This window comes from Oncorhynchus nerka, linkage group LG6 (genome assembly GCF_034236695.1).
Source record: "Oncorhynchus nerka isolate Pitt River linkage group LG6, Oner_Uvic_2.0, whole genome shotgun sequence".
NCBI classification, from domain to species: domain Eukaryota; kingdom Metazoa; phylum Chordata; class Actinopteri; order Salmoniformes; family Salmonidae; genus Oncorhynchus; species Oncorhynchus nerka.
In genome coordinates this window covers 49508276-49523086 of record NC_088401.1, presented here as the reverse complement: position 1 = coordinate 49523086, position 14811 = coordinate 49508276, and the positions used below count along the sequence as shown (strand labels likewise).

At 43.0% G+C, this 14811-nt stretch overlaps 1 protein-coding gene across 1 annotated transcript; it reads right to left on the bottom strand.

Annotated features, from left to right (window-relative positions):
- Positions 1-2840: 2840 nt before the first annotated feature.
- On the bottom strand, positions 2841-14413 carry LOC115130525 (alpha-2Db adrenergic receptor-like). Its single transcript, XM_029661763.2, has 2 exons — positions 14280-14413; positions 2841-10755 (listed from the first exon to the last, which is right to left on the bottom strand). Exon 2 carries the CDS (start codon positions 7730-7732, stop codon positions 6416-6418), a length of 1317 nt encoding a protein of 438 aa, XP_029517623.1. The 5' UTR covers positions 7733-10755; positions 14280-14413; the 3' UTR covers positions 2841-6415.
- Between the last annotated feature and the right edge of the window lie 398 nt (positions 14414-14811).

Sequence of the window (14811 nt, the reverse complement as noted above, 5' to 3'; positions counted from 1 at the left end):
TACCTGGTTGGGTCCTGTGTTATCTCCAAGTAATGTTGAAAGACCTGTTCTTTTTTTATGATCATTTTTTATTTTGTAAAGTGTATTGAGACGTGTTACAATGCACGTTAAATAGATTTTAATTTGATTTGATATTCTTGCAAATCCTGGTGTGGTGAGTATTGTTAATTCTGTCTTACTTAAAGGGAAGTGCTGATCCCTCTAGGACCCTGTGCTTTCCCAGGTAACTCCCCTATAGTGTTAGCTCTCTAGGACCAGTTCTTTATCCTGTGTTCCCCTATAGCTGCCTCTCCTGTAATTTCCCAGGTTCCAATAGAAGCTGGGTAGCTATAGTGTTAGCAGGTCCTGTATTGTATTACCTGCAGGTTCCCTATAGCAGTCTCTCCTGTGATCCCCTGCAGATAACAGTATTAAGTGTTAACTGCTCCTGGGCCCAGTGTTGTATTAGCTGTAGGTGACCAACCACTAGCAGGTTCATTTACACTGGGACAGACACTGCCTTGTGTGATCTGCTCTCTCTCTCTTTCCCTGACATCAGCTGATTTAGTGACAATCTGCCACGTGTCACTTTCTGCAGACACACAGGTCCTGGGATTGACGAATCGACTGGCCTTGTACGCTTCCAGCCTTATCTTGTTAAAAAACAATTGAAGAAAAGCAATTACCTGTGTGTTCCCATTGTGTCAGAAACAATAACAACGGAACAGGTGTAAGAACCAGGCTACTCTCGTTCTCTCTCTGGTCTTCAAAGGAGACCCTTACTTTCTTCCTCCATCCCAGCTTGAAACATTTATAACCTTTCCCCGTGCCGGGCCTGTTGTGCCTGCAAAAGCAAATAGCCTTGCTCATCCTGTCGACCTAAACAACCCATCGCCTCGCAGCCCCTTCTGGGAGACTTCAAACCGTCAGATTTATCCCTTCCTCTCCTTTAAAAACGGGCAGTGCACGCTTCCTTGATTTCCTTGTTTTGGTCCCATCCGTCCTGGTCAAGTCTGGAGCTCTCGTTATGTACTATGGGAGGGGAGAGGTCAGGCGTCAACGTAGCTCTTCTCTTCCTGGACTATTCTCCCTGTGGCTTTATTTAAAACTGAGAATATGAGGACATAAGAGGCTGTTCCATGCAGCTGAAGTGGCCCTCGAGATGTGGCCCTTGATGGCCACACACCCACTCATGTGGGGCTTATATACCCTTGATCTTCTGACTGTAAAATTAGCCTAGGCCTAGTATATCTACCACCTAGGGGATGCAAATTGTTCTCTGTTTGGGGAATTACATAAAACATTTGACCAATGTCATTGGATTTACAGTAGGTTAAAAGTTTGGTGAAAAAAATACCTATGTTGATGACTTTTTTGCAAATCTAATTAGTTTTCCACGTTGTGTCAACGTCATCACATTGATTCTTTGGGGTTGAAATGACATGGAAACAATGTTGATTGAACCGGTTTTTGCCCAGTGGGTGGTTTGGGCATTGAGACAGGGTTCTGGGGAGTGTTAGTGTAGCATGAGAAGAGAAGAGGCCCATAGAGATTACACATGGATCAAGGCACAGAGAAACAGCACTGCTAATTAAACAGTGTTATGTTCCATGTTTGCCTCAATGGAGCGGTTGATTAGAAAGATAATTGAATTGGGTAGCAACATTTGACAGGGGAGTTTTATGTCTCTTCCAATCATAATTGAAAACAGCACAATGTTATCACAAAACAAATAGCATATCCTGTAAGTGCTTGATTATTGTTTCTTATTCTTGACACCTGGAAATGTGACGAAGGCATGTAATAATGTAGAGTGCCTTCAAAAAGTGTTCATACCCTTTGAATTATTGAACATTTTGTTGTTACAGCCTGAATTCAAAATGGATACGTTGTTGTTTTCTTCTCACCCATCTACACTCAATACCCCATAATGACAAAGTGAAAACATGTTTGTAGAAAGTTTAACAAATTCCTTTGAAAATGAAACAGAAATATCTCATTTACATAAGTATTCACATCCCTAAGTCAATATTTGTGGAAGCACCTTTGGCAGAGAGTACAGCTGTGAGTATTTCTGGGTAAGTCTGTAAGAGCTTTCCTCACCTGGATTGTGCATCATTTGCCCATTACTCTTTTCAAAATTCTCTTGCCAAAGATTTTCAAGTAGATTTAGTAAATCAAAACTACAACTCGGCTATTGAGGTAAGCAAGGTATCCTTGGTAAGCAACTCCAGTATGGACTTGGCCTTATGTTTTAAGTTATTGTCCTGCTGGAGGTAAATTCATCTCGTCTGTTGGAATGCAGACTGAACAAGGTTTTCCTCTAGGATTTTGCCTGTGCTTAGCTCCATTCCGTTTTTTTTTTATCCTGAAAAACTACCCCAGTCCTTAACGATTACAAGCATACCCATAACATGATGCAGCCACCACTATGCTTGAAAGTATGGAGAGTGGTACTCAGTAGTTTGTTGTATTGGATTTGCCCCATAAAGACTTTGTATTCAGGACAAAAAGTGAATTGCTTTGCCACATTTCTTTGCAGTATTACTTAAATGCTTTGTTGCAAATAGGATGCATGTTTAGAATATTTTTTAAATTCTGTACAGGCTTCCTTCTTTTTGCTCTGGCAATTAGGTTAGTATTGTGGAGTAACTACAATGTTATTGATCCATCCTCAGTTTTCGCTTATTAACATTAAACTCTGTAACTGTTTTAAAGTCACCATTGACGACATGGTGAAATCCCTGAGCAGTGTCCTTCCTCTCCGGTAACTGAGTTAAGAAGGACACCTGTGTATTTGTAGTGACTGGGTGTATTAATACACCATCCAAAGTGTAATAAATTCACCAGGCTCAAAGAGATATTCAACATCTGCTTTATTTTTTTTTATACCCATCTACCAATAGGTACCCTTCTTTGTGAGGCATTGGAAAACCTCCTTGGTCTTTATGGTTGAATATGTGATTGAAATTCACTGCTCAACTGAGGGACCTTACAGATAATTGTATGTGTGGGGTACAGAGATGAGGTAGTCATTCAGAATCATGTTAAACACTATTATCGTATACAGAGTGAGTCCATGCAACTTATGAAGCAAATTCTTTCCTCCGTAACTTATTTAGGCTTGCCGTATAAAGGGGTAGAATACCTATTGAATAATTATTAACTCAAGACATTTCAGCTTCACATTTTTTATACATTTGTAAACATTTCTAAAAACATAATTGCACTTTGACATTTATGGGGTATTGTGTACAGGCCAACACAACAAACTGTGGGAAAGGTTAAGGAGTGTGAATACTTTCTGAAGTCACTATATATGCTACATCGAGTATATATCCATTGATAAATTACATTACACACCAATAACACATTTACAGAACTGTGATCTTGCTGGTTTGAAAATAAATGTTTTGGAATTAAGCTGATGATGATTCAATCTTAGGTCAAAGGTGAAGAGTTATACCTGGGGGGAAAAAGCTATTTATGTGAAACATTTGAATGAATTCCACCAACAGCAGATGTGTTTGAGCTAAATATATGGTCTCCATCGTCAAATCAGTCCTACATATCTCATGCAATCTCTATTTCTGTTTATAAATAATATGCAGCCCTCTTCAAACCATCTCCCTTAGAGATAAAATAGACACAAAAAGTAGTGCCTGATCACTCCCGCCCCTTACAACCACCTCCTGAATAAACCCAAACAACTTGTCAAAGCATTTATACATCAGTAAAACCCAGGAGAACCGAATGATGCCTTGTTTGATTTCTTATTTTTCTCAGCCACTTGACTGTTAAATACTCTTCGTCCAGTTTAGTGTGTTTGGCACCATGCCAATACGTCTGATGGCATTTGGGACTTTGAAGACATTCTTCAGTGGATATAAATAGTGTATTTATTTCTCACCCCCTGCCAGGGCTCAGACAATAGAACCAAGATGGCTTCCCTCTCCCTGACCACATTCTGTTTTTCTCATGCACTAGTATCCCTATATCACCGTATTCTCTATAATACTGTATTTGAATTTTACATCCCATTTTTGTCTTGAACGACCCAACATGAGACATGACCCAGTTCAAGTGTAACAGGTTCTAATTGGCTATCTATAGAACAAAGGTCCAAATCAACATTTACATCTATCCTACATGATAAGTATGTGGCTTCTCTGGGTATTAAAACCACAGCCTTAGAGTCGCTAGCCCATATTTCCTCATAATGTCATTTGTCAGTCTCCACATCGCCTTCTGCTTAACCCTTCACCCAGCAGCTCTACAGTATACGATGTACCCATGACAACATTCGCTGTCAGTCTCCACATCCAACACATCTAGAGATCTAACGCACATGTCTTCTTTGACATCACTGAATCACTCTCATGTTGATCCTGTCTGCAATATGGCCAATTGTGGATTTATTTGTCATGGTAGAAAAGTATTGAGGCTTTGTTGGTTTTAAAAATGTAGATACAGTAAATAAAGAGTTGGAATTCAAAGCATTCAGCCTACTGTTTAAATTAGACCAAGCATAATACTGCAATATCAAACAGAACAAAGAGGGTTAGAGAGCAAAGCTTGGGTAACGACGTGACTCCATTGTTGAACCAATACTGGCTCCATCTCAACGGAGGCCTGGCAGACCACAAAGCTGAAGACGTTCACCTAGGTAGCAGTAGACAACGTACAGACAGAGGTAGTAGTTGTTTTCAATCTGTTCCTCTCCCTCTCTCTCTCTCTCTCTCTCTTTGTCTCTCTCTCTCTCTTTGTCTCTCTGTCTCTCACACTCACACATGGTGAGGCTGGTAAAAGGGAGGATAGCTAATATTAATGGCTGGAATGGAGTGGATGGATTGGTATCAAACTATGTGTTTGATGTGTTTTATACCGCTAAGTACATGCCGTTCTAGCCTGTCCTCCCCAATGATGGTGCCACCAGCCGCCTGTGACACACACACACACACACACACACACACACACACAATTATGGAGCATGTAGTGACACATTTGTAGTGACACGAGTTTTCTATTTCCAAAGGTTAAAACATGGAGCCCACTCAATAATGTCTGAGTAATGATTTCAAGGTCTGTTTTTAATCTTCTGGCCAATAGCTTCTTCTTTGGCTGAAGATTAAAATAATTGCAGCATAAATCATATTAGATTGTGTTTATGCTATTAAGGTGGCTCATACCATAGGCAATTTCTTCATTCTCATCACTTATGAGGAAATATTCATTTTAGCAAAAGTGCCAAGCATGATCGATCTATCTGCTTACATACAGTGTTTAAATGAGGCACGATATCATGAGATATATTCCCATATCACTATATTTTTCTGATTGATAACAGTTCATATATGGTTTTGCAAACCATTGAATATGCCATGTCACGCATTCGCGTCACAGCATAGTGCCATCGCCGTAGTGCGCGGCGTTTCAGCACCACGGACAACAGCGCATGCATTTGGGGGTTCAGCGATGAGGGAGACCCGAAGCCCACTCAAAGAGATATGCGTCATCAACTCACCTGACATCAGTCATAATCGGATACCGTTTTAGATAATGGATTAAACACGACTCAAAGTTAATTACATTTTGACACATCTCTATTAAACTCGACCAAGCGATTGCAGCCATTCCTAACTAGTTTGGCTACTCATGAAAGAAATGCCTAAGTAGATGCTACAACCGTGTACAGTGTGAACCTACTGTACACTCAGCCTACACTGCCTTTCCAACCCAAACTGCCTCAACTTCATCCGAAACCGACGGACACTTTCAATTTCTATCATTTCAACTTTTTGTTTTGTTTTATTTGACTTTTTATGCGTTTTGAGATTCTTTGAAAAATTCAAAGTTTAAAAAAATGTATGTCAACTCAGTCTCTCTCATGTCTTATTGATGACAGTTTGATGAATATTTCTTTTGAAAAACCTAAACCTCTCAGTGCCACACACACAGCTCCATCAGCTTCGAAATCTGGGTTATGACTTCACTTTTACTCTGAACTAGATTTTTTTCATATCTTTATGGGACATAAAAGATTAATGAAAGTACAGAAAAGAACGGGTCGTAAAAAGGCCCTGGAATTATGCTGTGGCCTAAATATATGAATACTGAATATCAAACGAATTCCTAACTTTGAAAGCAGGGGTCAATATGATTCAGTAGAGCCATATTAAATCATCAATGACAATACTCTATTTAGCTTTTGTTTGATATATCCTATTTCCTCTGTACATTGTTTCTAATATTCACACATTAGCGCACAACACGAGATATTTTGATATCATATTATTATTATTATTAAATAAAAACGTTCCTTTTGGAACGAATATAGTCATTCAGAGGTGCAGGGATGCGTGCTTAGGTGAAGAACTGACGTCTGTTTCGATGAGCAGTGACGCACAGTCAGTCAGCTTCAAAGTGACCCTTCTTTTCAAGTGGTATTAGTGCGTTTTGAAGTCCGGCATACGATTTTCTTAAACGCTTTACGGAAATCCCTGTTGAAAATGGTATATATCATAGGGTTCACTGAGCTGTTACAGTAGCCAATCCAGAAGAAGGCGTTGAAGAGCGCGCCGGGTATGTAGCAGCTCTCCCTGCAGATCGCGTGCAGGCTGTATGTGAAAAAGAAAGGGAACCAGCAGAGCACGAACACCCCCATCACCACCGCCAGCACGAACGTGAAGCGCTTCTCGCGCATCTGGGCCACTTTAGTCTTGGACGCAGCCGCCACGAGGTGATGCCGATGTGCCGCGAGGTGATGTCGCTGGGCCACCAGGGTCGCGTTGGTAGCGTTTTTGGGGTCTTGGAAAAGCTGCGAGGCGCGCGCTGAGGCCCAGGAGAGACGGCAGCTCTGTGGCGGGCAGCAGTCCGAGACCTCCACCTTCCTACGCTTGGAGAAGCGGTGGTTCCGTGGTTTGTTGTCCGACGCACAGCAGCTCTCCTCCAAGTCGATATAATCCAGCTCCTCCTGCCTGTGGTGGTCCTCGGAGCTCTGGCTACTGGGGCTCTCCATCTCCATCCGCTCCTTCCTCACGAAGCACGTCTCGGACTGAGAGGGCTGCCTCTCCAGGCCGGTCTTAGCCACGAACACGGTGGAGGAGCGCTGCTTGGCCACTTTATAAATTTTACAGTACACCAGGATCATGATGAGGCCCGGGGCGAAGAAGGACACGAGGCAGGAAGATAGGATGTACCAGGTCTCGTTGTTTAACAGACACTCGTGCTCGTTGTGCTTGGTCATGATGAGAGGTGGGAAGGAGATGACGGCGGAGATGACCCACACCACGGCTATCATGGACTTGATTCGCTTGGGGGTCCGCTTCAGGTTGTAGCTCACGGCCTTGGTGACTGACCAGTAGCGGTCCAGACTGATGGCGCACAGGTGCACTATGGAGGAGGTGCAGAAGAGGACGTCCAGTGCCAGATAAAAGGCGCACCAGGTGCTCCCAAAGTACCAGTAACCCATGACCTCATTGGCAAGGGAGAACGGGATGACCAGTGTCGCCACGAGGATGTCTGCGCACGCCAGGGACACCAGGAAAAGGTTCTGGGGGGCGCGGAGAGCCCGGCTGGTGAGCACGGCCACGATGACCAGCGCGTTACCGACGATGGTGACCAGAATGATCACGGTGACCACAAGGATTATGAGCGCGGAGCCCACCTCCGTTTGCGGGAGAGGTCTTGGGGCGCTCGAGGTGTTGGTATCCTGCGAGGTATTGGTAACGGTGGTAAACTTGGCTACATCCATCCTGAACGCATCTTCTCTTGGTTAATTTTTAGTGTGTGCCTTTCCGCCCCAAAACACTTAACTTGGAAGCATTCAAATGTTGATCAAGTCATTAGTCCTAGAGAATGTAATCAGTGGAGACGCGCTGTGCGTTAGGTTGTGTGATCAGTGAACAGGTATAGAGCACATTGGTAAAATTGGCTCTCATCTTCAGTTCCATAGAGGGTCCGCAAAATGTTGGCGACACAAGCTCAGCTCGCTCCGTGGCCACAACGTATCCAGTATGTTGTTGCCACTATAAAGTCCGGAAACCAGATACGTAAGTCTCCATGTTAGGCTAACGTTCCAGGAGCATTAGCAACATTTTGTTTCTGTTATCTCTCGGTCTTTCCCATGCGCAGTGCTGTAGTTTTTTTTGTTAAAAGCCTTGTGTCCCCAGTTACGCACAAGAGGCAGCGCGCACTGCGAGACACACACTGCTAGTGGAATTTGTGTGCATGCGGGAGTGAAGTGGGTGACATCACTCCTAAGACCAACCTATCGTCAAACTAAGCGAAAGAGAGAGAGAAAGGGAGAAAGAGAGAGAGAGAGAGAGGTCTGAGTTTACTTTGGATAAGGAACAGCTGAGAGGAGACTGCAGGTGGCTAGAATTACCTGTTTGGTTATTTTCTATTTCCAAACCTGATTCACCTCTTATCCACATAAAAAATAGTACAGCCCAGCTACATGTTATAATGGAAGTTGATTAATAAAAAAAAGAGTAATGTATCCATCACCATCATCAACTGTTATTATCATTTGATATCACATGTAGAACAGCATGAATGGTATGTCAGCCTATATGTTGACTTTGGGGTAAAGTTCACAACTACCATTACAAAGTGATCCATTTTAAGCAGGAAACAAGGTGTCTGCTGACATGATCATCTGTGATGAGATGCTGTGTGTGTGTGTGTGTGTGTGTGTGTGTGTGTGTGTGTGTGTGTGTGTGTGTGTGTGTGCGTGCGTGCGTGCGTGCGTGCGTGCGTGCGTGCGTGCGTGTGTGTGTGTGTGTGTGTGCGTGCTTGTCTATAAACATAATCTGCAATGTAAGCATTGCTGGGAGGTTTAGGGACAAACAAAACATGTCTCTTCATCTTTCATAGCTTGATTTGTTGTTTACTTGATTTACTTTGACCATTTCGTCTGGTATGTCTTCTTCTTCACTCCCTGAACTTCGCTCATGCAATGCTGAGCAGATAATAAAGAGATGGAAACTGTACAGATTGCTATTCTATTCAAACCGGCAAATTAGCCATGTTTAAATAATGTCTCAATGTGCAGAGATAGCAATGATAACACGAGTTGCATTATACATTCACCACACTCTCTCTCTTTTCCATAGAACACAAGGAGATTGAAATGAGAGAACTACCTGGCTGACCGTTTAGCCCCCCGGAACACATTTGCTGTAGGGAGCTAGCCTAGTGATATAACATAATGCTCTGTTCAGCTGTGCTGTGGCAGGGCTGGGTGTAAAACTATTTAACCATTAGAAGTGTGGAGATAAGAGGATGGAGGAGACAAAGCTATCACAGCCACTTAGGGTCACGGGGCTGATTGCTATTCGACAAAGCGCAGCTCTGCTCTGAATGCGCTGGTGCAGATGTATGACAATTGTGTAATTTTATGTTCGGGAGCAAAAACAAACAGGGCAAATCAAATGTTATTTTTCACATGCTTTGTAAACAACAAGTGGACACAAACAGTGAAATGCTTAATTACGGGCCCTTCTCAACAATGCAGATACAAAATAAAATACAAAATAGAACTAATAACACAAGAAATAAAAACACAGTGAGTACCGATTATTTGTCTCTGTACCAGCACAGAGTCAATGTGCATGCGTACGAGGTAATTGAGGTAAATATGTAAGTGCTGTATACTGTAGGTAGGGATAAAGATGAGGCACCAGGATAGATAATAGGCAGCAGCCAATGTGATTATTCAAAGTTTTAGTGCACAAGAGGGTGAATGCAGATGATCTGGGTAGGTATTTGGTTAACTATTTAGCAGTCTATGGCTTGAGAATGGATGCCATTCATGGTCCTGTTGGTTCCAGACTTGGTGCATCGTATCGCTTGCTGTGTGGTAGAAGAGAGAACATTCTATGACTTGGGTGGCTGGAGTCTTTGACAATTTTTAGGGCCTTCCTTTGACGGCTTGGTATAGAGGTCCTGGATGGCAGGGAGCTCGGCCCCAGTGATGTACTGGGTTGTACAAACTACCCTTTGTAGTTCCTTCTGGTCGGATGCCAAGCAGTTGCCATATCAAGAGGAGATGCAGCCAGTCAAGATGCTCTCAATGGTGCAGCTGTATAACCTTTTGAGGATCTAAGGGCCCACGCCAAAGCACTCCATTTGCAATGGAAACAGGGTGTGCAGACAGGAGGGTTGAGTGTGTATGTTCTCTTCTGAGTGTGTGACATTGTACATGTGTCTTGTTCTGAGTGGTAGTGTGTTATTTTGAGTGTGTGCATGCAATACGTTGTGTGTTATTTTGAGTGTGTCCGTGCAATACGGTGTGTGTTATTTTGAGTGTGTGCGTGCAATATGGTGTGTGTTATTTTAAATGTGTGTGCGTGCAATATGGTGTGTGTTATTTTGAGTGTGTACGTACAATATGGTGTGTGTTATTTTGAGTGTGTAAGTACAATTCAGTGTGTGTTATTTTGAGTGTGTGCACACAATACAGTGTGTGTTATTTTGAGAGTGTATGCAATATGGTGTGTGTTATTTTGAGTCTGTGTGTGCAATACGGTGTATGTTATTTTGAATGTGTGCGTGTGTTGTCAGGATGCTCAGTTTTAGCATCCCTCTGCAGGGGTACATGCAGCAGTGGTCCCCTCTCACCCTCCTCACCACCAACCCCCCCATCCATCCCTGAATCTGAGCTATAAATCCCAATGAGTGCTGAGTGCTGAGAGGTACTGCCCACCTAAAGGGAGACTGTCACAGTGGATCAGAGCTAGGCCTGGTGCTGCAGATATGGCCCCAGCGCTCCACCTGTAATACAGACACAGAACATTAGCCTCACCGGCCCAGACCCATCTCAGCTCACCTCTGCTCCAGTCCAGTCATTATCAGGACGACATGCTCTTTCAGATAGTAGCAAGCAGAAAAATACACAAAAACATTTGTAGGTCATACAGTTGCAAGGCTATTTGGGGTTTTAAAAAGGAGAGAGGTAATGTTTAGAACACTCAGAGATGAACAACTGTAGTGTATTCTGTAACTTTTCATCAGCTGTGTAAACCATTCTTTCACCTTGTACCCATTAAATAGAGTTTAAACCAATTGTATACCTGCTCAATTGAAATCAGGTACATTATCGGCCTTTAATAAAGACGTTGTAGGTGTGGTTTGAATAGTTGTAGACATAACACTTCAAGATTCAACTTTTCACCCCATAACGAGATGCAGTCCAATTGTACAGTGTTGTATTCAGGTGCTGACACAGTCCAGATAAAAAAATAAAAAATGCACTCCCATTTATCAAGGCCTGATGAAAAAACAAATCCTGCACTGTCTGGCAGTACTTCAGCAATCTCCTCAAGACCATATCAAATGTTCAAGGCAGCGCCAGGACAACTATCACCAGAGCTCAAAGAAATGTGGTTTACAGTAAACATCAGTTTTGTGATTTCGTAACAAAATGTCATTGTTAGAGCTGATAAGCATTCAAAGCTAAAAGTCAATGCCAGCGTTTCAATGTCTGATTGAGACTTGTTTGGAGACTACAAGTTGTGGGTTTCAGGAAGGTTGTGAGTAAACACTTCCCCCGATACAAACGTGCACTCACATGAACACACCTCCATCCCAAACCCCTTCCATCTGTACCTATTCCTAGTTGCGAAACAATACCCCACATCCTGCTGGTTGGTCTCCAGCTTCCTGCTGTGATGTAATCAACACACCTAATTAGAGGTGGATGTGCATCACAGCCCCGTCCTGACTCCCAATCCACATCCCTTCACTGTGGCCAAAGAGTTTCGCTTGACCTAACATCCCATAAAACAACACAATTCAACCTCCCACCTACAATCTCTCTTCCAAGGTTCAACTCTCACCTCCTACCACAGTACATAGGGCTGGATAAATATAGGGGCTTACTGGGGCTGAAGCCCCAGGGCCCAGACCCATGGGGAACCCAAGAGGCAGAAAATAAAGCCAGTAATATAAATGTGACAACAACCTCTCCCTCAACATCAGCAAGACCAAGGAGCTGATCGTGGACTATAAGAGGAAAGGTGAGAGCACGCCCCCATCCACATCGACAGGGCTGTTGTGGAGTGGATCGAGAGCTTCAAGTTCCTTGTTGTCCACATCACTAAGGACTTCACATGGTCCACACACACCCGCACAGTCGTGAAGAGGGCACGGCAGAGCCTCTTCCCACTCTGGAGGCTGAAAAGATTTGGCCTGGTTCCTCAGATCCTCCAAAAGTTCTACAGATGAACAATTGAGAGCATCTTGACGGGCTCTATCACCGCTTGGCATGGCAATTGCACCGCCCTTGACTGCAAAGCACTACAGAGGGTGATGCAGACAGCCCAGTACATACTACTTGTTCTTTATTTTACTCTTATTATTAACTATCCAGATGCCAAGTCACCTTACCCTGTCTTCTTGTACATACAGTATCAACCTCAAATACCTCGTACCGCTGCACATTGATCTGGGACTGGTACTCCGTGTATACAGTGCCTTCGGAAAGTATTCGAACCCCTTGACATTTTCCACATTTTGTTAGGTTACAGCCTTATTCTAAATTTAATTAAGTTCGTTTTTTCCTCATCAATGTACACACAATAACCCATAACGACAAAGCAAAATCATTATTTTTGATTTTGAATACTTATGTAAAATATTTCATTTACTTAAGTATTCAGACCCTTTGTTGAAGCACCTTTGGCAGTGATTACAGCCTCAAGTCTTCTTGGGTATGATGCTACAAGCTTTGCACACCTGTATTTGGGGAGTTTCTCCCATTCTTCTCTGCAGATCCTCTCAAGATCTGTCAGGTTGGATGGGGAGAGTTCCTGCACAGCTATTTTCAGGTCTCTCCAGAGATGTTCGATCAGGTTTAAGTCTGGTCTCTGGCTGGGCCACTCAAGGACATTCAGAGACTTGTCCCGAAGCCACTCCTACATTGCCTTGGCTGTGTGCTTAGGATCGTTGTCCTGTTGAAATGTGAACCTTCACCCCAGTCTGAGGTCCTGAGTGCTCTGGAGCAGGTTTTCATCAAGGATCTCTCTGTACTTTGCTCTGTTCATCTTTGGCTCGATCCTGACTAGTCTCCCAGTCCATGGCGCTGAAAAACATCCCCACAGCATGATGATGCCTCCAGATGTGACGCTTAGCATTCAGTCCAAGGAGTTCAATCACCAGTCTCAACGTCAACAGTGAAGAGGCGACTCCGGGATGCTTGCCTTCTGTTGACATTGAAACTGGTGTTTTGCGGGTACTATTTAATGAAGTTGCCAGTTGAGGACTTGTGAGGCATCTGTTTCTCAATCTAGACACTCTAATGTACTTGTCCTCTTGCTCAGTTGTGCACTGGGGCCTCCCACTCCTCTTTTTTTCTGGTTAAAGCCAGTTTGCGCTGTTCTGTGAAGGGAGTAGCACACAGCGTTGTATGTGATCTTCAGTTTCTTGGCAGTTTCTCGCATGGAATAGCCATTTCTCAGAACAAGAATAGACTGACTAGTTTCAGAAGAAAGTTCCTTGTTTCTGGCCATTTTGCGCCTGTAATCGAACCCACAAATGCTGATGCTCCAGATACTCAGCTAGTCTAAAGAAGGCCAGTTGTATTGCTTCTTTAATCAGAACAACAGTTTTCAGCTGTGCTAACATAATTGCAAAAGTGTTTTCTATGATCAATTAGCCTTTTAATGATAAACTTGGATTAGCTAACATAACGTGCATTGGAACACAGGAATGATGGTTGCTGATAATGGGCCTCTAGAGTTTCCATTAAAAACCAGCTTTTTCAGCTACAATAGTCATTTACAACATTAACAATGTCTACACTGTATTTCTGATCAATTTAATGTTATTATAATAGACAAAAATGTTGCTTTTCTTTCAAAAACAAGGATATTTCTAAGTGACCCCAAACTTTTGAACGGTAGTGTACATATATGACTGTGCGTTATCCTAGAGGCTTTGCACATAACTAGATAATGTAGCTAGCATTTAAAGCTATTGTCACGTTCTGACCTTAGTTCTTTTGTTATGTCTTTATTTTAGTATGGTCAGGGCGTGAGTTGGGTGTGTTGTCTATGTTCCTTTTTCTATGTTTTGGGATTTCTGTGTTTGGCATGGTATGGTTCTCAATCAGAGGCAGCTGTCAATCGTTGTCCCTGATTGAGAACCATACTTACGTAGCCTGGTTTCACTTTTGAGTTGTGGGTGATTGTTTCCTGTGTCTGTACCACACGGGACTATTTCGATTTTCATTTGTTCATTCACAGTGTTATTTTATATTTTTGTAGTGTTCAGTTTTATATATTAAAATGGACACTTACCACGCTGCGCATTGGTCCGACATATCTTACTCCGCGTCAGAAGAAGAGGACAATCTTTACAGCTATTTAATGCTATTGTAACACTACTGTACCGGTAGGCTTGCTACTTGCTATCTAGCGAACATTAGTAAGGCTTTGTGTGTCTCTGTGAAAAGATAGCTAACCATTTATACATAACCTATTTATTTATAGGCTGCTAGTCATGTGATGATCTGTTTGCTTGATTGCTGCTTTAAGTGAGTGTGTGTGTGTGTGTGTGTGTGTGTGTGTGTGTGTGTGTGTGTGTGTGTGTGTGCACGCTCTGTGTGTAAGTTTCCGCAGAAGTGCAGCAGTGTGTTTTGATGACTCTCTCGTGACAGTGTCAGAGGGGGACTGAGAGCTGGGAGAGTTCAAGGTGACTGTGGAAAGGGACAGTCGCGGGAGTAGCCCTGCCTTCTGTTGCATGCACAAAGCCATAGAGCTTTCAATAACACTCCATCACTGGTAAGACAGGGGGGAGAAAGAGCTGATGAGGGAGGAGATGGGGAAGGGA